At 37.2% G+C, this 25,665-nt stretch overlaps 1 protein-coding gene across 1 annotated transcript in view; it reads left to right on the forward strand.

The window, feature by feature from the left end:
- Window positions 1–25,383, forward strand: part of LOC150097449 (recombining binding protein suppressor of hairless-like) — a 419,037-nt gene extending 393,654 nt beyond the window's left edge. Inside the window, exon 15 of the mRNA XM_090407702.1 lies at window positions 23,082–25,383. Coding sequence (XP_090263828.1) covers window positions 23,082–23,309 — 228 coding nt within the window. The 3' untranslated portion in view covers window positions 23,310–25,383. The remainder of the gene's footprint in view (window positions 1–23,081) is intronic.
- The last annotated feature ends 282 nt before the right edge of the window (window positions 25,384–25,665 follow it).

Raw genomic sequence — 25,665 nt, forward strand, 5'->3', positions numbered from 1 at the left:
GCTAGCAAGAAAAGAAAAACATTGACTTTAGAAACAAAACTCAACATTATTAAGGATTTTGAAGGCGGAATGAAAATTTGTGAGCTAGCAAAGAAGTTCAATCTACAGGAATCCACAGTAAGAACAATCATAAAAGAAAGGTTTACAGATTTTGGAGGATGTGGATTCTAATGAGGAACAAATTGTAGCCACAAGGTGAGAAATAAAAAAAATCATTAGCTTGCTATGAAGAAATTTTGCGTGACAAGAAAAAGACATTATGCCATCAGACGAATCTATTAGATTTTATGAAACCATTGGCATCGAAATAACTTTCTTTTTTTTTATGTACGAAAAACTACAATTATGATTATATTTCTTAAAAAATATATGTGTTTTTCTAAACCTTTGGTCCCAATTAACTAATATTTTGTATGTTTATATGCAAAATTATACCCGAGTTACGTGAATTCGACTTACGTGCTTTTTGTTGGTCCCACCTACCGCGTAACTTCGGGGTATGACTGTACTTGGTTTTAAACCTTTACCGAAGAAAGCAAAACAATGTTTTGTGCATGAAATATATTCATGTTTGAGCTACTTGTTTATGTAGAGGTTAATGACTTCACATTACTTGCTTTAATATGTATCCCCTAATGCAAAAGCACACACTCTTTGCTTGAGTGTAAAATGAATAAGAAGTGTAAAATGCTATGCATAATACGAAGGGCCACTACCCAGATGGTTTTGACCTTTATTGAGGTCCCATCAGTTCAGACATGAATATATGTCACGTGCAAAACATTGTTTGCTTCCTTGAGTAAAGGATTAAATCCAAGGACAAGTATCCCTTGCTTAACGCGGATTTGATTATCGTGGTGAAATTAATTGCAGCAATCCCTTGATATACGCAATAAGAGTTTTGAACGCGCCTTTAACCCTGAGGAGCTCGCAGCTGATCTGGCAGGTACAAGCAAAATGTTTAATATAAATATTCTTACACAATTCATTGTATCGCTTGGAGGTCATGAGTAGCTGTGCATTCATATGTTATGAGTGATATTCTGCACTGTTTTTTGCTGTCAGTTTGGTTTAATACATGTTATGTAAAGGTTTGTGATATTTGACAGTAAATTGTATCTGAGGGATACCGCGATCACCGATGTCAGTATAGTATGGTTTAGTTGTTAGTTTGTTTTTTTTATTCTTTGTTCAATAATTTTAGATTGTAACTGAAAATAAACCATCATGTATTACAATAGAGAGCTAAAGACTTGTTTATCATACATGTCCTCTAGGAGATGTGCTTTACACTTATGGAAAATACTAAGGAAAGTGATCTGGAGCTTACTCCACGTTTAGTACGAGTTGCCCATAAGGTTATTTATGCTTGCCTCCGTCGAAACTTTTAGTTTCTCTATTTGGCTTTGAAATAATGTTGGATTCAATATCCACTTCATTTGTACCATGTATTATATTTGCAGTGTTTTTTCTTTATGTTTTTTTTGCTTGTTTGTCAAAGTATGGAGAGTCATTTTGCTTGTTATCATGGAATTTATGCCGATAAGAAAAAACAAACTAAAACTGCTCAAACGACTCTTGATAACTTCTTTTGATAAAAAAATTACAGTAAATAATGTAGGTATAAGCATTTATTAAACATTTACTTTGCATTCATTTTTTATCTTTCCTAAAAGAGTACCACATAAAACGAATTATTAATACAGTAATCGATCACGGATGAATTGTAATTTTTACCATTGATTATTAGATTTGATTAACGCAATTTTTATATACGCGGTAACATTGAGGGATTAATTAATCGCATTAATCGAGGGATACCTGTATATAATTTTTTGGTATCTTTAATGAATAATAGAACAAGGTAAAAAAGTTTCAACAAATTATATATACACACATTTGCATCTATGCAATTTATTTTACACTGTTATGATTAACCTTTTCTTCAGTGAAAGCATAATGCTATTGGCGATTTAACATCATGCAGCTTGTTCTATTTCAAATAAATTAATTGTTTGCATTCTACCTTGTAACAGCTGTTTATTTTAAGACACTGATGATCTGTTAATTTCAGACTGAAATATATTAAATATTATTTAATAAATAATACTTTTACCTTACGTTTTCGTGTATATGTTGTATAGTTTATTCTAGCATCTTCTCCATCAGGCCTGGGTACCACATCTGGTAATTCCACAAGCTATATGGGGGATCTGGAGGCAAGGTGGCACACCTTAAATGCTGGAGGTGAAGAGATATCGTGATGAGTAGGATGATACATGTTATTTCTGATTTTCTTTGCTTCTTTTCTGAAGTATGGAGGAGTGATGTGAGAAAGAACAGGTAACCATGGGAGAGGAGTAAATCTTAAGGTACCAGAAATGGTTCTCATTGTTAAGTTGTGTGTCTACAAGAGTATATGGTGACTTCAGCTCCAAACTGCAACCAGTATTCTGGAACAGGGAAGACTAGAGCCAAGGCTGTTGTTCTAAGAGTCGAGCTGTTACAACCCCAAGTTGTGCCCTCTTTGCTTGTTTGATGTTGTTCCTGGCAGATATTTTAACTTGGCTTTTTCCAAATGTTTTTGGCAAGTTAGACTATGGTTGAGTGTGAACCAAGGTAACATGGGTTATTTTCATGGATTAGAGTCCTGTAGCAGATGTTTGTTTTTAGTTTTCTATGCGCCTCATAGTTATTTATGTTGAAAGCAGAAACAACAGTTTTGCTGGAATTAGGATATAGTCCCCAATATTGAAAGTAATTTTGTAGTGAGCTCAGATCTTTGCTCAGTGTTTCCTCAAGGCCTCGGAAAGTGCTCTTGGGTGGCAATAGCTATGTCATCAGCATAGAAAAACGTTTGACTAGCTGTTGGTGGGGTATCACTTGTGTACAGGTTGAATAAAGTTGGGGTGAGGACAGATCCTTGTGATAATCCATCTTGTAAAATAAATGTTCCGCTTTTTTGTGAATTTGGATGAATCTTTATTTTCTTATGGAAGAGCGCTTGTTCTAGTAATTTTAGTGTTTTGGGCACTTGATTGTTTTTTTTAACTGCTTTATACAGTAAACCTTTCTTCCATATGGTGTCATAAGCTGATGTTAGTTCGATGAAGGCAGTACTTGTTTTAAACCCTTCTGGTATTCAGCTTCTATATGGGTTGTGAGAGCTAGTACCCGATTGCAACTGCTTCTGCAAGGCCTAAACCCAGCCTGTTCACTTAGTAAGATTATTATTATTATTACGGGCAACTCCAAGGAGTCCTTAGACTCTTTCAGGGAGGCCCTATCATGTTGAATAGTTGTTCTTGACATCATGTCAAGAACAACTATTCAACATCCACACAGTATCTATCATACTTTGCCTTGAACCCATTCACAGTCATGGTGCCCATAACAGACTCTGGCAGCTTATTCCACTCATTCACCACTCTCCAAGTAAAAAACCTAGTTCCTAACACCCTTGCTAACCACTCTTAACCAGTTTCCATTGATGGTCCCTAGTCCACCCACCACCAGTCCTGTTCTGAAAAATATCCTTTGAATTAATCTTATAGAAACCCTTCAGTAATTTGAATGTCTCAATCATATCACCCCTTTTCTGCCTATCAACCAATTTCTGCAACCCACAAATCTTCAACCTGTTCTCATAAGGTTCATTCCATAGACCTGCTATCATCTTGGTCACTCGCCTCTGGATCCTACCTCCCCATCATACAGAGGAAAAATAATTTGCTTGTATCTGCTCGTCAAAGTATTCTTCAGTAACCAAGTGATTTCATGAGCTGATTTAGCCACTTTTGCAATGTGCCTCCTAAACTTCAACTCTCCCTATCCACCAACACTCCCAAATCCCTGGCCTTGTCAATCTCTTGGAGTACAGTTCCACCAATGTGATATATTGCTGCTAATCTTTTTACCTCAAAATGCATAACCTTACATTTTGCCACATCCATTCTCCATTGACATCCATTCTCCTTAGCCCAGTCCTCCAATCTATCCAAATAATCCTGCAAAATTTTGACATCATGTACATTCACCATTGCTCTACCCAACTTTGCATCATCAGCAAACAAATGAACACTTCCTCTCAGATCCTTTCCTATATCATTAATGAACAAATTAAATAGTAGTGGTGGTCCAAGAACAGAACCCTGTGGCACATCCCTAGTCACAGGCTGTCTTTTGGACTCTACTCCTGAATAAACTACTCTCTGATATCTCTCTATCAACCACCCTCCTATCCATCTCACCAACCCTATATCCATCCCCATATGCTGCAGTTTACTGATTAGAATTTCATGTGATATCCTGTCAAAGGCCTTAGCAAAGTCCAGCAGTATCACTGTAAACCCATTACCCTTATCCAGTTCAGCTGTCACTATGTTATAAAACATGAGCAAGTTACTGAGGCGTGATCTGCCCTTCACAAAACCATGCTGTTCCCCATACAGTATCCCATTTTCATCTATCTATTCCTGTATTTTTCTCTTGACTACTTTTTCCAAAAACCTTGACAACGACTCCTAATATGCTTATCGGTCGGTAATTCGCAACAGCAGTTTGGAACCTCCTTTATGCAGTGGAACTATTTTCCCCCTCCTTCCACACCCTAGGGACAAGCACAGACCCGAGACTCAAATTAAACTAAATAGTCAAGGGCCATGACAATTCTTTAGCTGCTTCACGTAAGACCCGAGCTGGTATACCATCCAATCCCACAGATGTATTCACATTAAGGTTTTGTAATATACTATTTGCCTCCATTTCATTCACCTCAATTCCCATATAAGCTATTGGTTCTGTAAAACTCGATGTAGCTTGGAAATACCAAAGCTCTTTACATCGATTTTTACAGAGGTTAAGTCTCATGAGATTGTTACAAAAATAACTGTATGTCTCTATATATTTTATGCTAAATATTAATGTAAATCACCCTATGGAAATTGACTGTACTTACTGCTTTAACAAAAATTTCTAGAATGTCAAAAACAGAGGCAATGCTTTGCCACTGGAACTTTGTATAATAGCTCTGTATAAGGGCAGAAGAAAGTTGTTTGCGAGCTCTGTATATAAACACCTTCAAAGTCAGTGTCAAAGAGATCGGCAAGGTTCAGACAAGTTTCCACTCCTTGACAGGATTAAAGGAGTGCACGGAGGAGAAGAAAGGACAGGTCGGGCTTAACAGAAGATCAAGGAGTCCTGACGAATTCTTCAGGGTTAGAGCCCTTCGTGCAAGGCCCTGAAAACGTGAAATAAAAAGGGACTGAGCCGAACATCGGAGGCGGCAGTCAGAGGCAGAGAAGTCGGTAGTTAAAGGCAAAAATACTGGCAGTAGGATCCAGAGGACTGGCCGTTATGGCGAACCCGTGCCAGAGGAGAAGAATGGGAATGACGAGAGAACAGCCGATGTAAATACCCGAAGCAGTTTCGGTCAGATGTCATTGCAGCGGGAGATCTACTTAAGCTTTTCAAGTACCGGAAAATTGCAGTCCAAATTTCCCGCGAATTTCCCGACGAGATGCAGCTGAAGCAAGACACTCCAGAAGGAAGCCTAAGACCTGAGATGAAAGAAAAAGCATAGGGACTTTAAACCAACATGTTGTGAAATAGTAAACATTATGTTTGGCGACGACGTGAAAAAGGAAATTATGAAAATTCCTCATTCGGACAATACAATAAAAAATAAAATTAAAGATATGTCAGATGATATATATATTGAGAAAGCAGTTGCCAGTAAACTACCAAAACAACATTTTGATTTACAAATTGACGAGTCCACTGACATTAGCGATAAAGCCATATACTGCGATTCGTTCATTCCATTAATGAAAACGAAATAGTGAATCAATTTTAGTGCTCTAGAGAACTTAGTGTTAATACAATTATCCAAGGGAACATTGAAAATATTTTGACATCCATTGACAAACTGTCAGCTTTTCAGAAAAAAGTATCTCGGTGGAAAAACTGCATATCAGAAAAAATACAGTAGATATGTTTTCTTCGCTCTATAATAAAAATGTCGAGTGAATTATTTCCATTAAAAGAGAACATTTAACAGTATTGGAAGAAAAGATTTCAAGTTACTTTCCTTTCTTAAATACACACAATTATGACTGGATATAAAATCCATTTGGCACAGCTGATACATCGAGTTGTGAATTTTCGTCACAAGGAGAAGAACAATTAGTTACCTTGTCAACGGATCGTACTCTAAATGTGAAATTCTCTGAAATATCTCTTGAGGATTTTTGTCCAAGCCGAATACCCAGCATTCTCCACAAGAGCACTGAAAATTTTGTTACAGTTTTCAACATCATATTTATGTGACCTCGGTTTCTCAATACAGTAAAATCCCGAAGTTATGCGGTAGGTGGGACCAACAAAAAGCGCGTAACTCGGGGTATAATTTTGCATGTAATTTATATATACAAACATACAATTGGGACCAAAGGTTCACAAAAACACATGCATATTTTTTAAGAAATATAATCATAATTGTAGTTTTTCGTACATAAAAAAAAAGAAAGTTATTTCGATGTCTTCATAAAATCTAATAGATTCGTCTGATGGCATAATGTCTTTTTCTTGTCACGCAAAATTTCTTCATAGCAAGCTAATGATTTTTTTATTCCTTGCCTCGTGGCTACAATTCGTTCCTCGTTAGAATCTATGTCCTCCAAAATCTGTAAACCTTTCTTTTATGATTGTTCTTACTGTGGATTCCTGTAGATCAAACTTCTTTGCTAACTCACAAATTTTCATTCCGCTTTCAAAATCCATAATAATGTTGAGTTTTGTTTCCAAAGTCAATGTTTTTCTTTTCTTGCTAGCTGTAGAAGAATCGGAATTGCTTCTTTTGGACGACATTATTATTTTTTATGTGATAAAATTTTTATCAAGAACATAACATTAAACAATCGCAAGGTTTGTAGACTATGAAAATCAGTGCTTGTTCACAGCATGGGCGACACTGGCGAATGCAGCCGGTGCCTGAAAGTGAAGCGGGACGGGAATACGTATATATAAGAAACCGCGTAACTCACTGATTCGTGTAAGTCGGAATATGACTGTATTAACCAATAAAAAAACTAAAAATTTAAAGACTTATAACATAGACAAAGAGGTGAGGATAGCTATATCATTTATTATACCTGATATAGCTGAAATCTGCAAATGCCAATAAGCTTTTGGTGTTCCCCAACTTTTTGTTATAATTAAAAGTGTTCTGTGACTTCGAAAAAGTTAAGAACCACTGATCTATTCCATGACCTGGTCTATGGCAGCACCTAACTGTATATTTTTTTATGCTAGTCTCAATCTCACACCAAATAGCCTCAAATGTGCTCTTTTCACTATCCTGCAGTTCAACTTCTATTCTCCTTGGCTGCAGTTCATCAGCTATCATCAATAACACTCCTCTCTCCATTGTTTTCTCTCTATCCCTCCTGAACACACTATACCCTTCACATTCTATCCCACTTACTATATCATCTTCTGTCAGCCATGTCTCGCTAATGCCAATAACCTGTGGCCAGGAAGAGCCAACCAAGGCTAAAAATTCTTCCTTCTTGTTCCTAATACTCCTGGCATTAGTATACATGAAGTGCAGAAGCCTGTTAGTCCCACCATTATCTTGATGCCTTATACTAATTATCCCATTCTGATTTGTTGTCCTTTGTATTTAAAGAAGCTCGGGCATATTATACACATTCTTACACTCAACTGCCTCACTGATGCCTGCATATCCATTCCCCCCCCAATAACTCTAGTTTCCCTGATTCTGCACATCCACTTTCACTTCATTCAGCAATGAAGTGAAAGTGGATCTGTTCAGATGCAAACCATCCATCTTGTATAAGTCCTTTCACCCATCAAAGTCACTCCACACGTCCACAAACTCCACACCAGATGGCTTCCATTTTATGAGAAATTCTAGAGAGGATAATCCTTTCAAAAAATTTGTAAAGAATGCAGAATAATGCTATAGGATGATAGTTATTAGGGTCATCAGTTGGCTTGGGCAGGAATATTATCTTTGATTCGTGCCAAAGTTTTGGAAGCCATTCATCATTTACAGTGGTACCTTGAGATATGAGTGCCCCAACATATGAGTTTTTTGAGATACGAGCCATCACTAGGTCGAGTCTTGTGTGTCGTTCAGTTCACGTTTACCTCACCGCAGAAGCATTTCAGTCATGTTGAGTTTTTTTTTTTTTTTTTTTTTTTTGTATGTACAGTTATTTAGCTAATTTTTTCATATAACCATGAGTCCAAAGAAAGTGAGTGTAAAGAACAGTGGTGAGAAAAGGAAAAAGGTGATATCCATGGAATTAAAGCATGAGATAATAGAGAAACATGAGCAAGGCGTAAGAGTAATAGACTTGGCAACTCAGTACAATCGCACTACTTCTACGATATGTACTATTCTGAAGCAGGACTCAATAAAGGCTATAACTCCAGGTAAGGGCGTTAAAATTATTTCAAAGCTACGCAACTCTGTCCATGAAAAGATGGAGAACCTGCTGATTTTTTGGTTGACAGGGAAGCAGTTTGCAGGAGACACTGTGACAGAGACTATAATTTGCGAGAAGGCACGAGCCATTTACGCAGATTTGCTGCAGCAGACCCCAGATACTTCAGCACAGGAGGCTTCACAAGAGCAGTTCAAAGCCAGTCGTGGGTGGTTCGAAAATTTCTGAAAAAGGACCGGCATTCACTCCGTTGTCAGGCATGGTGAGGCAGCGAGCTCTGATTCTAAGGCAGCTGAGGAATTTGTAAAAACCTTTGCTGAATTGATTGAAGCCAAAGGTTACATCCCCCAACAAGTTTTCAACTGTGACGAGACAGGGCTCTTCTGGAAGACGATGCCAAGCAAAACTTACATAACGGCAGAAGAAAAGAAAATGCCAGGTCACAAGCTCATGAAGGATAGGTTGACCCTCGCACTGTGTGCAAATGCGAGTGGCGACTGCAAGATCAAGCCACTGCTCGTATACAACTCAGAAAACCCCAGAGCCTTCAAGACACATAAGGTTTTAAAAGAAAAACTGCAGGTTATGTGGAGGGCAAATCCAAAGGCATGGGTCACCAGGCAGTTTTTTGTGCAGTGGATCAACTTGGTCTTTGGTCCTGCCGTTAAGGAATACCTCGAGGTCAATGACTTACCCCTGCAAGCCCTACTCGTCTTTGACAATGCTCCTGCCCACCCACCCACCAAATCTTGAGGATGACATCCTCGAGGAGTTCAGCTTTATAAAGGTTCTCTACTTTCCACCCAACACCACCCCTATCCTACAGCCCATGGACCAACAGGTGATCTCCAATTTCAAGAAACGTTTTACCAAACACACATTCCGACGCTGCTTTGAGATTACGGAGAGCACAAACCTCACCCTTCGAGAGTTCTGGAAGGACCACTACAACATTGTCATATGCCTCAAAATTATTTATATATCCTGGCAGGGTGTTACGAAAAGGCCCTTGACCTCTGCATGGAAAAAGCTGTAGGCTGAGACTGAAAGGGACTTTGAAGGATTTAGGCCTGAACAGGAAGTGCTGGAGGAGATTGTGTCCCTCGGAAAGTCCATGGGCCTGGAGGTGGATGAGGGAGACATCGAAGACTTTGTCGGCGCACATTCCGAGGAACTGATGACAGAGGAGTTGATGGAAATACACATGCAGCAACATACAGCAGTTCTGCAGGAGATTGGTACAACCGCAGAGGCAGAGGAGGTTATCTCTTCAAGTGAGATAAAGAAAGTGTTGGCAATGTGGGAAAAAGTTTCAGAATTTATTGAAAAGAAACGCCCTGAAAAAGTTGCAACTGGTCGTGCAGTGGCGCTATTTAATGACATTTGCCTAACTCATTTCAGAAACATTCTAAAAGGGAGGAAGAAATAAAGCTCCTTGGACAAGTTTCTATTGAAATGCCCTGCGGATGAAAGTGACGAAAGCGTGACAAAAAAGAAAAAAAAAACTAGTGAAGAAGAAAATTAAGTTAAGCAAAAGTGAAGTGAAAGAAAAAATTAATACCATACGCTAATCGGCTCCGCCAACATCTGTTTATTTCTTTAGATTCTCTTTTATATGTATGTATGTATGTACAGTATTTGGTTTTATTTTGTTTGTATACAATATTTGTTCATTATAAATACATTATTATAAAAAAATTGGAGTGGCTTTTTGGGGGCTGGTACGAATTAATTTCAATGGGGAAAATTGATTTGAGATATGAGCATTTTGACTTACGAGGTCGGTCATGGAATGAATTAAACTCGTATCTCAATGTACCATTGTATTATTGTGAGGAAGAAATTAGATGGCCTGGAATTTGCTGTGGGGCCAAGGTGAGTAAGAAAGTTTGAAAGGATGCTGTCAATGCTAGGAGCTTTACCTGTTTTAGTTCATTTGAGTTCTGCATTGATATATAGTGGAATTACTGAGTGAGCACTTTGCAAGAGTATATCATCCAGGTGGTGACATTGAAAAAATGAAGGAACCATTAGTTTATACGGGAATTGTGATGAATGAAGTGGAGGTGAATAGTCTATTACAGAACCTTAATATGAATACATCTGTGGGATTGGATGGCATACCGGCACGGGTCTTACGTGAAGCAGCTAAAGAATTATCAGTGCCCTTGACCATGTTATTTAATCTGATCTGAGGCTTGGGTCTGGTTTAGTCCCGAAGGTGTGGAAAGAGGGGAAAATAGTTCCAATGCATAAAGGAGGATCCAAGACTAATGTTGCAAATTACCGACTGATTAGCATATCAGGAGTCATTGTCAAGGTCTTGGAGAAAGTAGTCAAGGGAAAAATACAGGAATGGATTGATGAAAATGGGATATGTACGGGGATACTGTATGGCTTTGTGAAGGGTAGATCATGCCTCAGTTTTATAACACAGTGACGACAACTGGATAAGGGTAATGGGTTTACAGTGATACTGCTGGACCTGGCTAAGGCATTTGACAGGATACCGCATGGAATTCTGATATCTCTCCATCAACCACCCACCTATCCATCTCACCAACCCTATATCCATTCCCATATGTTGTAGTTTGGACTCTACTCCTGATATCAGAGATATCAGGAGTAGAGTCCAAAAGATGGCATGTGCCGCAGGGTTCTGTTCTTGGACCACTGCTGTTTAATTTGTTCATTAACGATATAGGCAAGGATCTAAGAGAAACAGTTCATTTGTTCGCTGATGATGCAAAGTTAGGTAGGGCAATAGTGAATGCAGAAGATGTCAAAATCTTGCAGGATTCACTATTGTCCTACCTAATAATAGACTGGAGTTCTAGGCTAAGGAGAATGGATGTCAATTTAATGTGACAAAATGTAAGGTTATGCATTTTGGGGTGAAAAGATTAGCAGCAGTATACCACATTGGTGGAACTGTATTCCAGGAGATTGATGAGGCCAGGGACTTGGGAGTGGTGGTGGATAGGGAGATGAAATTTAGGGGGCACATTGCAAAAGTGGCTAAATCAGCTCATCGACTCACTTGGTTGTTGAAAAATACTTTGACGAGCAGAGACAAGCAAGTTATTGTACCTCTGTACCGAGCCTTGATAAGACCTCATCTCGACTACTGTGCGCAGATTTGGTCACCTAGGTTTCTTCTTGATGGGGAGGAGGTGGAGAGGATCCAGAGACAAGTGACCAAGATGATACCAGGTATATGGAATGAACCTTATGAGAACAGGTTGAAGATTTGTGGGTTGCAGAAATTAGTTGATAGGTGGAAAAGGGGAAATATGATTGAGACATTTAAATTGCTAAAGGATTTCTATAGGATTAATTCAGAGGATATTGTTGAGATCAGAACTGGTGGTGGTGGTGGGAGAACTAGGGGATACTTATGGAAACTGGGCAAGAGTGTGGTTAGCAAGGGTGTTAGAGCTGGGTTCTTTACTTTTAGAGTGGTAAATGAGTAGAATAAGCTGCCGGAGTCTGTTGTGGGTGCTATGACAGTGAGTGGCAAGGCAAGTTATGATAGATAACTTGCCTTGCCACTTGGAGTTCAAGGCAAGGTATGATAGATACTGTGAGAATGTCGTATAGTTGTGTGGACATGATGTTTAGGGCCTCCCTCGATGAGTCTAAGAACTCCCTCGAGTCGCCCGTAAAAATAATAATTTCACCTAAGTAATTAGTGGCAATTTCAAATTTCATCTGGATTGGAGTTTGATGAGATGAGATGTAGGACATGATAAGAAAACTTTTTTATAAAGACAATGGATCTTTTTTTTTGTGACTATGGGAATTTTGGGTTTAGTTGTTAAGTACTAAGATTTTTGCAATACTGTTAGTTTGCTTTTCCTTTAGTCCTGTTTGGAGTGTTGGTGTCTTCCTGTCGACAGAGCGGTCACCAAGCTGTCTTGCAACTTGATCTGGTAAAGTTGAGGTTGTTCGTTTCTTCATGCCAGCGAGCTCTTCTACCATCATCCAAAGACCTGAAGAGAGCAGATGCAGTGTTTGTATGATTCTATTGTTTATATTGTCCATACTCTGTCAAAAGAATACTACTTTCAGTTATGGCAAGCATGGTACATAGATTTTTCTGAATTCTCTCAGGATGTGTTTCTTCCCAGATGCTTGGAAAAGTTTAGTGAATCTTTCATAGTTATCAACTGTAGGTGGAATTATGGTGATGGTGTTTGGCCAGTTTTCTTTCCTGAGATTCCATCAGAGTATTGGGAAGCTGTTTATTCTGTGGATTATTAGTCCTACACCAGTTAGGCAGGGTCTGTGCTGGCTGTGGTGAAAAGTACTTAAGATAGGTTGAGGTGAGAGGGAGGTTCCTTCCATATCAGGAGTTGTTTCTGAATTCCATCTTCCAGATTTAAAGGTTCTATGTTGCTTGTTGTTGTAAAGAAGGTAGAGGTTGTTTGCTAACATTCAGTCTGTCAATTGTAGGCCTGTAGATACAATAATGAAATCATTATTGTCTCCCCCTAGCATATTGTGTTACCAACAAAAAAAAAAAAGTCACTTCGTGAATTGTCCAGAGATTTGGAAATTCTTTTCAAATTTGCTTTTGCATATATTGCCAGGCCATGTCTTTCATCAAGTTTATCAGTGAAAAGAATGTGGCCAGGAATGATAATGGATAATGAATATTACCTTGTGGGGGGAAAGGAATTTCCTTATAGGGCAGTGTTACTTTGTGTCTAATAAGAATGTAATTTAATACCTCTGATTTTCATCTAGTGAATCCCTCCATATTGAACTAGAGAAGGTATGAGAATGTTCAGTCAATTCCCAATATTCTTGTTTGGTTGTGTTAATTTATTTTTAAGGTGATTGAAATGATTTGGAGACTGCAGTGAACTTTTCAAACTTAGCCTTCTGCCTAAGCTATTGATGTGAATCTTGTTAACCTGGGCAGCATTTCAGCTGGTATGTCTACTTTGATGCTGCATTCTTATTTCTTGTAGTGTCCAGGATACCATAGTTGGCATTTGGACCCCAAAGGTGAGGTTAGTAGTCAGAAGTTACCACTTCCTAGCCAGGGACTGGTGCAGGCTGCCATTGCTCCACCAAACAGAGGCCATTCCTAACCTGGAGCCAGATGCCTGTGCAGCCACATCGTACTTCTTACTTGGTGGACAGTCAACTGCAGTTTGTATTCAAGTACCTCCTCAGGGGCATGCTTATTTAACGGTGGCATAGTGCACCAAATCAGCACCATACTATGTGGTGGTGATATGCTTATTTGTCAGATTATCCTACTTATCTCGCAGCTGTCCTCCATATCTGGGGGGAAGTGATCCGCTATCTGCCACCAGTGGACCCATCCAGTTGCAGTCAGCTCTGCAACCGCATTCCATTCCAGTTGCAGAAACAACTTCATTTGAACAAGTTCATTTTTATAGGACTCAATCCTATAAAATCCTTTAAGTAACTTAAATGTTTCTATCATATTCCCTCCCACATTTTTTTTTTTTTCCCACCTCTTAACCAACTTTTGCAATCCATAAACTCTCAGTCTTTCCTCATAAGGAGCATTCCATAGACTACGCGCCTCTGGTTCCTCTCCACAACTTCCTCATCCCCAAGAAATCCAGGTGACCAGATCTGAGCACAGTAATCCATACATGGCCATATCAGTGCTTTATAAAGAGGAATGATAATTTCTTATCTCTGCTGTCAGTGTGTTCTTCAATAACTGGGTAATCCTGTGAGCTACCCTAGCTACTTTAGCAGTAGCTTAACTTCAACTACCCCCAAATCCCTGGTTTCAATTTTCTGGAATGCAGTTCCCTCAATATGGGACACAGCTTGTAATCTATGCATCCCAAAATGCATAACTTTAGACTTCTCCACATTAAATTGACATCCATTATGTGTTTTGCCTATACTGTCAGACAAAGTATTTAAGTTATCCTGCAAGTTCTCTACATCACCTTGATTAATTATTACTCTACCCAACTTTGCATCCTCAGCATATCACTCTTCAAATTATTTTTTTACATCATTTATGTACAAATTAAACAGCAGTAGTCCCAACACAGTGTCCTGCAGTACACCATTGGTCACCTGCATTCTCATGGATTCTTCCTACTCTTTTATCTAAATCACCAGTTTCATATCTATCTCCATTTGTTGCAGTTTGAGTAACAGAGTTCCAAGTGGTATCCTGTCAAACAACTTTGCACATTTTAGCAGTATCATAGTATAGCCTTCTCTTTATCAAACTTACTTTTACTCTATTATAAAAGGTTAGTAGATACTAAAGGCATGATCAACCTTCACAATGCCATACTATCCTTCAAAGTATCATGTTCTTATCCAACTTTTCAAGTACTTTTACCATAATTTCTGAGATACTAATTGGTCTATAATTTGCTATCACAGACTTAGATCCTCCGTTATGCAAAGGAATCATTTTGCCCTCCTTCTAGTTCCTTGGGACTTTGCCAGAGCTGAGATATGAAGTTCAAATACTGATATGAACAGCCACTATATATGCTTACTACCCGATTTACATCAGTAAAGCATTTATAACTGTAAACTTACATAATTCAAATGTTCCTCTTAGAAACAATTTGGGAAGTTTTTTTTCAGGAATACTTTTCAAGTGCTTTCTCATAGACCTCTCTCTCTCTCTCTCCATATGCTCCATGTTGTCAAAATGAGCTCCTTTCATAAATTTTCACATTAAAACAGAAAACACACACAAGAGTGAGATCTTTTGAATAGAGTGGGTGTAACTGTGATTGGTGATGCCATTGACTAAGCTGTTTAATTGAATCTCAGCTCTGGCAAAGTCCCAAGGAAGTGGAAGGAGGGCAAAATGATTCTTTTGCATAACGGAGGATCTAAGTCTGTGGTAGCAAATTATATTGATAGACCAAGTAGTATCTCAGGAATTGTGGTAAAAGTACTTGAAAAGTTGGATAAGAGCATGATACTTTGAGGGGTAGCATGGCTTTGTGAAGATTGTCATACCTTAGTATCTAGTAACTTTTTATAATGGAGTAAAAGTAAGTTTGTTAAAGGGAAAATACAACATAATTAAATATTTTAATTAATATTTAATCTAATATTACCCATATTTTGGAAAAGTCAAATTGCCATCATAACAGAGCATAGTACAAACTGATATGGGCATAGGCACTGCATTACACTGACTAAGTGAAGCTGAAGGCAACCAAAGGTGAGCCTGAAGTCCCCCCGCACCCAGTGGGCTCTTAGAATGGGTTTATTGTTGTTGGACTGAAGTTCTGAGGATGAATGCTTCCCACATTTGAGGCAGTGTCATGTAACCAGTGGTGAGCTATAAGGGGCTTGCGCGAGCCCTTTGTAAAATTTTTCTCAAATTTGCGAGCCCCTTGTTCTTCTTGTTTAATAATCTTGTAGAACTAGAAAATACCACTGTGGAACATATACATGCTAGCATAATTGCTACTTTAAATTCATATGGATTTTCTGATAACTATATAAAAAATCATTTCATTGCATTTTCTTCTGATGGAGCTAGTGTAATATTAGGAAACAAATCAGGTGTTGCAATCAAACTTATATAAAAATATCCCAACATTGTGATTTGGCATTGCACTCATCGTTTACACTTAGCATTAGGTGATTTGATAAAAAACATTAAAGAAATAAATCATTTTGAAATATATATGGATAAATTATATGCTTTTTATCATCAATCACCAAAAAATCAAGAATTAAATACAATTGCAAAAGACCTTGGTATCGAAATTTTAAAGATTGGCCGTGTGTTTGGACGACGATGTGCAGCTTGCAGTTTACGAATGGCTCTTGCTTTGTGGAGAAATTACCCAGCTTTATGCAAGCATTTTGCATCGAATGATAAATATAAGGGCTTTTTACACCGACTTCTCAATTTGGAATTTTTAAAAGATCTAGCATTAATGATTGATAACCTACAGGAATTATCATATCTGTCAGAATCCCAGAAAGTCGCAATATAAGTATTATAAGGGCTAAGTTAGGCTTTTTTTTTTTTTTCTTCCCTCAACGATGCCGAGTCCTTTGTTAAAATTCCCATAGCTCACCACTGCATGTAACCCATTTTTTTGAGGTTTGGGTACTCTTTAAGATTGAAGCAAATTCTGGGCATAGTCTCTCATATTTATATTTGCTATGCTGGAATGATGTGGCCTTGTTCTGCATATCCTGTGGTTGGTATCCAAATAATGATCAGCAAGTCTTGAGTGGCAGTAGGGTTAACTAGATGTAATACTTGTGCTTAGCAATTCTGATACTGCCTGTTTGGCCATAGTAGGATAGTTTACAATTGCAAGACACCTGGTAAACAACACCTAGTAGATCTATGGACTATGACTGGTCTTTAGTTCAGCAGATAACAGATACCAATTTAGATTGCCATCTAAATTGGTATCTGTCATCACCAAAGGAGATGTGTGAATGTTCATCATTGAGGGCATTGTTATCAGAACTAATTAATTTTGCTATGTTATGCAGGAGTTTTATAATCCCATACTGTGGGGGATTGGGGAGAAACAGAAACCTATGCATGCGCATGCATGCACACATACACACCCAAAGGATAAGCATTCTTTAAATTTAAATAGAGAATGCCAAGGATCCATCTAGTTCACATGTAATCTATAAAGTGGAGACTTCTGTTTTCTATTTCATAGTCTGAAGTAAATGTGGCTCCTTGGATGTTGGTTGTTTATATATGTTAAAAATTTGTTCAGTGTCCAAGTGCTGTGGCCAGATGGAGAACACATTGTCTACACAGTATAACCAAACATTAATATGTGAGGCAGAGGCTAAAGCTTTCTCCTCAAAGGTCTCCCTGAAGTAATTAGCCGGGGAGGGGGGGGGGGAGATAGCAAATGATGATGTCAGATACTGCCTTGTGAGTTTCCATGTCAACATCTTTATCGCTGAGCTCATCTACCCAACATACTGATGCTAACTGACTACAGAGCTTCCTATAATCACCTGCTTTATAGTTACACATATATCCATTTTTGACAGTAATCTTTTCTTGTTTCATCACTTCCCAAACCAAGTATCTCGTGATCACTCTAACCAACTGACAGCAGTGTCAACACCTCATTAACAACTACATCTTGTGAAGTTATCACCAAATCCAAAACATTAAAGCCTCGAGTTGCTTCAGTCACATGCTGCTTAAGATATTTATCTCTCAGAAATTCAACAAACTTGCTCTTCTTGTTTCCATACACCATCTCCTCCTTCCATTCTATATTCCTGTAATTAAAATCTCCCATCAGATTCACTTTCTTTTTACATGCCTAACTAATTTGCCCGAACATTTTACAATCAGTATTTTCTGCATTCCCTGGCCTGTAACAGCATCCTATCGGATATACTAGCTTGTTTTCAACTTCATACAGATTCAAAATCTGGTCATGCACTATATTATCCACACTTTGTGGACATAGTGCATGCACTCTGCAATCATTAACCCCCTCCCCTCTTTTCACATTTCTGTCCTTCTGGAAAATTATATATCCTTCCTTTTCTATTCCCAACATCCTCCTGAGACAATAAAGTTTCACTCATTCCAATTATCTTCGGGCATACTGACTCAATCCACACACAACAAACTCAACTCTCATTTTGAATACTCCTTACATTTGTGTACAAACATAACAATCCCCATGTCTTTGAGGCAATTCTACCAGCACTAATATTCCCTATTCTAGCTGCTATACCACACCTCTCTCTTTGGTCTCACCACTCCGGTTTCCTTGATCGTGACTCTCATTTCCATTCTTACCTGTCTCATCCTAACCTTTATGCATTCCATCACCTTGTGCTGCTGCAACCACATCTTCAACCTCATATCCATCTTCCTTTCATCGTACAATCCATTTAATTGTGCTGTCTTGCTTCTCAAGTAGACTGATCATTTAATGGATTAATATCTTGAGCCAAAACTCAGAAAACAATAGCCTTTCTAAATGCCCAAAAATAATTGCTTTCAAATGCAATCCATCAACTTTAAACCATTCCAACTTTCCTTCAAATTTACTCCACAGATTTACAAATTGGATCTCCTTTGCCTCGCACAACTCGGCCATCTTACCATTCATTACCTCTTATCTGTCATATCTGAGCAACATGTCTACTATGTTTCCAACAACAATTCTTCTTTACCTGTCGCAACAACTTCCTCGTCTCGATCAATGTTCTTTTTTTCTCCAGCTTAGTCATATGTACCCACAACTACTACTAATTTTGATGCTAGTCTTTCCTTTTCTGCAATGTATCAGCTTCATTATTCCACCAGGAAAGCAGGTTTTGTGCACTTTATTAATCATCACACCTTTAATGATCGAGTCCCCCCATACAATGATATACGACTATCCTTTGAATCTTTCTTCGTAATAGTAATACTTTATTTATTTCGTATCCAAACACAAGTAGTACAGTAGTAAGTAAGTGGTACAACATGATTTACAACAAATTAGGATACATTACAATGAGATTAGCTTCGATTTGGTAGGTGAATTATACAGGGAATAATAATTAAATATGAAAAAAAGGAAACTATACATAACTTATATGTATAGTTTTGGTCAGATGTTCCTCCAGTATCTTGCACAATCAACTGCTCTTTCTGTGCAGGATATAAGGTTCTCTTTTGCACAAGGCAATGGAAGAAAGGGACAAGAAAGAAGGTGTTCCATGGACTGGGTTGTCCCACACTCACAATTGTCTGAGTCAGTGAGGTAGCCCCATTTGATGAGGTTTTGTCTGCAGCATCCATCCGGAGTCTGCTTAGGCTTTTCCAAGTATTCCAGTCCAAGTGGGCACCACGTGGAAGATGTTCAGCTGTTGGAATACCAGTATTATTTTCAGGATATAGTGCAAGCCATTGTTGAAGTCTTGTCTCTGGGAGTTTTTAGGTAGTTCAACAGTTGTCAGGAAGCTATGTCGAGATCTTAGTCTTTGGGGCACTGAGGTCTGGCTGAACAGTGGGCGACGTTCATCATTCATTTGTCTGCTTCTTTCATCAGCTGAGAATGCAGATCTTCGAATTGAAGGGGTGCAAATACCAGCCAAAGTATACAGGTCTTTTAATGGTGTTGGTTTCAGGCATCCTGTAATTAAGCAGCGGCTTTCATTCAATGCTGGGTCAAGTTTTTCAGCGACGTTCATCATTCATTTGTCTGCTTCTTTCATCAGCTGAGAATGCAGATCTTCGAATTGAAGGGGTGCAAATACCAGCCAAAGCATACAGGTCTTTTAATAGTGTTGGTTTCAGGCATCCTGTAATTAAGCAGCAGCTTTCATTCAATGCTGGGTCAAGTTTTTCAGCATGGCAAGATCTGGACCATACTGGGTAGGCATATTCAGCAGAAGAATAGCAAAGGGCCAAGGCAGAAGATCTCAGTGTGCTAGGGTCTGCACCCCATTTGGAGGAAGTGAGCTTTCTTGGTATGTTATTTCTTGCATTCACTTGCCTTTGTTTTTTCTATGTGGGTTTTATATGAGAGGGTGCGATCGAGAGTCACACCAAGGTAGATTGGTTTCCAGGAATGTTCTATATTAGAGCCTTCCCAAGAAATCTGTAGCTTCCTGTTGGCTTCCTTATTGTTAAGGTGGAAAAGGCCAGTCTGGGTTTTCAAGGGGTTTGGTTTTAGTTGATTGCTGGTATAGTATGTAGTTAGACTATTTAAGGCAAGTGATAGAGTAGTTTCAATGGACTTGAAATTTTTTGACTGAGTAGCTATGGCAAGGTCATCAGCATAGATAAAATTTCTAGTTCCTGAAAAGATGGGCAGATCATTGATGCGGATGTTGAAAAGTAATGGTGATAACACACTTCCCTGGGGGAGGCCATTTTTTTGGTGGTGCTAGCGGCTCTTCCTACCCCCAAGGTCCATGTAAAAGCGTCTGTTTTCCAAGAGTGATTGGATCAGGAGGACAAGGCGATAGTCTCTAGTTATTCTGTATATTTTATTTCTGAGTATGAGATGGTTTACGGTATCATATGCTGCAGTTAGGTCTACAAAGACTACTCCTGTGGCTAGTTTTTGCTCATAACCATTTTCTATATATTGAGCGAGTTGAGAATTTGTGATGTGCAGGATTTGCCTGGTCTAAAGCCAGCCTGCTCAGCAATAAGATGGGTTCAATTAGGGCTTGTAGCCTATTCAAAATTAATCGTTCATAGAGTTTAAAGAGGTTGCTGAGTAGTGATATAGGTCTGTAATTTTTATAATAGTAATACTAACTTCCTCCTGATTCTCATCAGCCAATCTCTTCTTTAGATGTTTAATATCCTCTTCCAGATGTTTCATTTCGCTTTTCATTTGCACTAACTCTTGCCTAAGCTATCTCTTATACTATGCTCCCATTTGTAAGTGATTACAAATGGGAGCAAGTCCTGACACTTGCTCCCATTTGTAATCACTCTAATCTATCTTTCCTTTTCCTTTTTCATACATTGCTTTCCTTCTTCTCATTTACCCAATCCACAAATCTTTCATAGGTGCATACATATACCAATTTTTGGAATGCATTCATCTTCGTACTGAAGCATTCCATGCCGTTGATGTGCGTTTCTTTATGGATGCCATTTTCAGAAGCAGTACAAACAAACCAGTAGCAAAACACAATGTAAACAACAAAAAAATTCCAACAACAACACTACTGAAGGATATTTGTATCCAAACTGAAAAAAAATGCAGCACAATTTGCAATAAAAACCACACTATACACTAATTAAAAACACTTTTATTAGCACAGCTCAAATCTACCACTATGTTCACTCACGACATGATTCATTAATACTGATTGCCATATAACATTAAAAGAAAGGAATCACCTAATTGTTTATAGAATTTTCCTTGCCAAATGAAATAACCATAGTTTATCAGAAACTTAAACAAGACTGAGATATTGAGAAGAAATTCAGCTAGGGTAGGATTCTAAAGTGTCTTTAAGTATGACATTGGTTAATAGCAAAGAGACTTCGAAACTGATCATTGCCAGTGTGTTGGAGTGTGAGGTTTCCTATGCTGGACTTTCACCAGAGGCTCTCTGCATATACAACTGCACATTCTACTTGCTGATGCCAATAAAGCTATTTAGGCACTAGAAGAGAAATTCACTCTATGCTGAATGCTGACCTCTGGATGGTCCTCTCAGACATCTCTAACACTTCAGCAGCCAAAGAATATCAGAAAATAAGTCATCACATCAAGAAATTCACTAATCTCTTATACTCAGCTTTCAAGCCTCAACAACCTCAGGATTTGTCAAGAAAAATGTTATATTCCCAGGTTCATGTATATGAAGATTCATTTTTTGTTTCAGTATGACTTCCTTTGTAATTGCAAGATCTAAATATACTAATTTAACGTTAGCAGTAAAATTTAACTTAGTAATTTTATTGTTAATACTGTTATATGCATGCACATTATCTTGAAACTAGCTTTGCTCTCCTCTGCTTTTCAGCTATGGCTTACATTAATTTAATGAAATTCTGAAATGTCCTACAGTCCTAATAGTACCATGTGACTGGCCAGAGAGCGGCAGAAGAGAAACGTTTTGCAACCTTCTCATTTCTTTCTTGCCTCATGTAGATTCACTCTGATGTGATGAGCATCTCATTACAAAATATTAGTGATTTATATTAAATTTTGTTATGTAATTTATATATAGTCAGTTAATTAATGTCTTATAATTACATAGACAATCAAATTAGCAGGACTACTTCTGGTTCCATCCTACTGCTACCCAAGAATTGTTGACCATGCTTTGGCCACCCACTACAGGATATGCTGGAAAAAGGCCTCTTTAATCCACCATAGCAAATATAAATATGAATTATTCCTATAATCTGCCTCACAGCCTGAAAGAACTACGAAAGCCTCAATTTAGTTACCTGAAAGTGTCTCAAATTTAGGAAGCACTCATCCTCAGAACTTCAGCCCATCACCCAAGAACACCAACTCTAGCTCACTAGGGAGCAGGACTTTAGGGCTCACTTTCAGTTGCTGCTTTAGCCTCACTTACCCAGCGTAGTGTAGGGCCTCTATGCACATATCAATTTGCTCTTTGTTCCCTGATGATAGCAATTGACTTCACTAAAATGTCAGAAATATTAAATTACTTCTATGCTGTAATATTCTTAAAAAATTTCCTTGACAATCCCCCCCCCTCTCTCTCTCTCTCTCTCTTTGCAACACCTTGTATATATAAAGAAGAAATATTTCCAGTTGAAAAAATTCTGTAATTGTATTGAGACCACACCTTATAGATCTCATTTCCTGATAATGTTACTGTTGTAGTTACTTCCAAGTAATTCTGCAGGATATGACAATCCATATTTCAAATAGTATTTTCTACATTTCATATATGGAAGTACATATAATACTAATACTTTCCATTTGTGAAATAAGTCTGCAGCATACTTTGCTACTTTTATTAAATAAAAGGTTGAGCTGATATTCTGAACGTAAAATACATGAACACACTACATCCAGAGATTACATCATCGGGTAATAGTCATCTTTCTATAATTAAAATATTATACATTTTTAAAAAAAATCTTATTGATAGATTTACAATTATTTTTATTAGGTCCCGGTTTCATTAGTACGTAACGATGGCATTATTTATTCTACTGGACTCACCTTCACATACACACCAGAGCCAGGGCCACGAGCTCACTGTCCTGCAGTGGAAGAAGTGCTTCGGCCAGCTGATTGCCATAGCCATCCTCCAGATAGTGAGGAAGGAGGAGGACCAAGAGCTGCTAATTCTGTACCTCCATCACACAGTTATTCAAATAATGACCACACTTTATAAATGTACATATGTGCTGTACAGTTTACTTTATGCATATGTACGTACATGGAAAGATTCTGTTTGTTTCTTACAAGAAGAAATCCATAGACCTGCAGAGGATAATCAAAGAGAAGGGTTTTAGCAAACAAAAACATTACCTTTAAATGAATCTTGAGATCTCTGAAAGGAATGATGTACAGTTCAATATAGATACTATATATTTTAGTTCTTCATATTTCTATGTGCATTATTAAATTGCTATAGAATTTTGATATCCTAACTTAAAATGATAATTTATCAAAAATGTTTATAATTTGAGTAACAGAAGAAAGCTAGCCAAGTTGATTAAATCTTGGTTGGAAAAGAACTTATGCAGTGATATTAAATGAAATGCATTTTATACTCTTAGCTTCATTGACAGCATATGGCATATTTGTATATTAAAAAAGAAAAAATAGGTCTTGAAATTATACAATAAAATAAAACAATAATTTCTCTTAAGAAATAACTTAATACTTTATTGGCTATTATATAGCTAGACTATGTATATAGAGAAATTTAATCAGTTTCAGGATGTAAAATTTCAAGATTTTAGTTTAATGTGACTTAAAATTTTGCATCTGGTAGATCAAGGCCAGATAATAAATTAAGTGGCAAATACCTTATATAATATAAATCAGCATAATAATGTAGATCACATGATTTATACTTTCCACACTTTCATATAACTTAATAGTCAGAGATCAATAATAATTAGTATGTTCTTGTAGTTGCAGTACTGAATAAATACCAAACACAACTTGAAATCAGAAACTACTTCATGCCCTGTTCTTCTTGCTTTCCTATTTATCCCACAAGTCATAGCTAATAGATTTCTTATGCAAAAGCAAGAAAATTGACTTTGTTGCATTTATTAGATTTTAAGATTACTGCTGTTAATAAGAAGTTGAAGTTAAATTATAACAAAAATGTATTAATTTTTTCAGTAGCTAATTAAAAAAAAGCTTGCTTCACCAAATAACTTATCTAGAACCTTATAGTTATTCCAGTTAAACTTGGAATACTTCTCATACATTTGTTTATTTTACATGTTCAATAAACACTGAAAAATGTTAACTGAAAAAAAAAAAAAAAAGATTTGATTGGTAGTAGTATTTACATACTTTGCTGTAGTGAGAGTAAATCCATTCCAACTCCCATTGCGTTACTTCTGTTCTACAGGCAAATAGCAAATTCAGTACAAACTATTCCTTTAGTTCCTATAAATTGTTATAGGCAAGAGTTGACTGTATATCAACAGAGTCTGCTTTTTAGAATAGTACTTTTTTTTTTTTGTTCCTTGCTACTGCTTATTTGATTAGTTTAGACTTTGGCTCCATTCATCCAACAGTACTTCACAGATTTTTAGTTAACTGTACACTGAAACTGTTTATTCTGAGTTATTGTGCATATGTATATATTACTGATAAAGCAAAACTCTTAAGTATGTTCTTTAGAAGAATTCTGCAAAAAAAGCCACTAAAATTATTTATTCTGAGTTATTATTATAGGTAAAGCAAAACTCAAGCATATTTTTTAGAATTTTCAAATAGCTTGCAAATTTAACATAATTTGCATGGGTAAGAAAAAGGCACACTGATGTTACAAGGCAGGTTTGTTTTCACATTCCAGTAATTCATTTTAAGTAATCATCTCTCCCTGTTTTCTGGTTTATTTGCTCTAAGTTTAGAACAGTTTGGTGAACAGCAGGAAAAAACATGACTAGCACGAAACCAGCATTTTTTATGATTATAAAATATTTTAGCAGTTCTAAAATCCAAGTTTAAAGATTTAGGTATGAATTTAAAATCCAAAATTCATTATGCAAAATAAGGCATTTTTAATAAGAAATAAAATTTTAATAAGATATCAGTCAATATCTATTTCACTAGTTTGATTATTCATATTTCATTTGCCTCACCAGACTAAGCAAATTTCCTTTATTTATACCTAATTAATAAAATCATATTGTTATTCTGCTGTTTGGTCACATTTTTATTATTAATTTGACAGGGCATAATATCAGTCACTCAACACTTTATGACAAGAAATGTGGTGTGAATATTAAACACTAAAAGATTTTTTTATAGTTAAACCAATATTGCATTTATTAAAACTTATCATTGCTTAACAATAACTGCTACTTGTTAAGGGAGATTGTCGTCTTATTATTGGGTGGGGTGGGGGGGGGACATAATTTGGTTTTATCTTTTCAATTGTGAGTTTGTGTGCAATCGAATTACTTTAGTAGATTTAGTTTCAGAATGAGTAATGAGTATATTTGTAAGATCTTATATATATATATATATAGTATGATTATTATGATATAAAAAGAGAA

The sequence above is a fragment of the Typopeltis vanoorti genome, chromosome 17 (genome assembly GCF_054136105.1).
Source record: "Typopeltis vanoorti isolate ZY-2024b chromosome 17, IOZ_Tvanoo_1.0, whole genome shotgun sequence".
Classification (NCBI taxonomy): domain Eukaryota; kingdom Metazoa; phylum Arthropoda; class Arachnida; order Uropygi; family Thelyphonidae; genus Typopeltis; species Typopeltis vanoorti.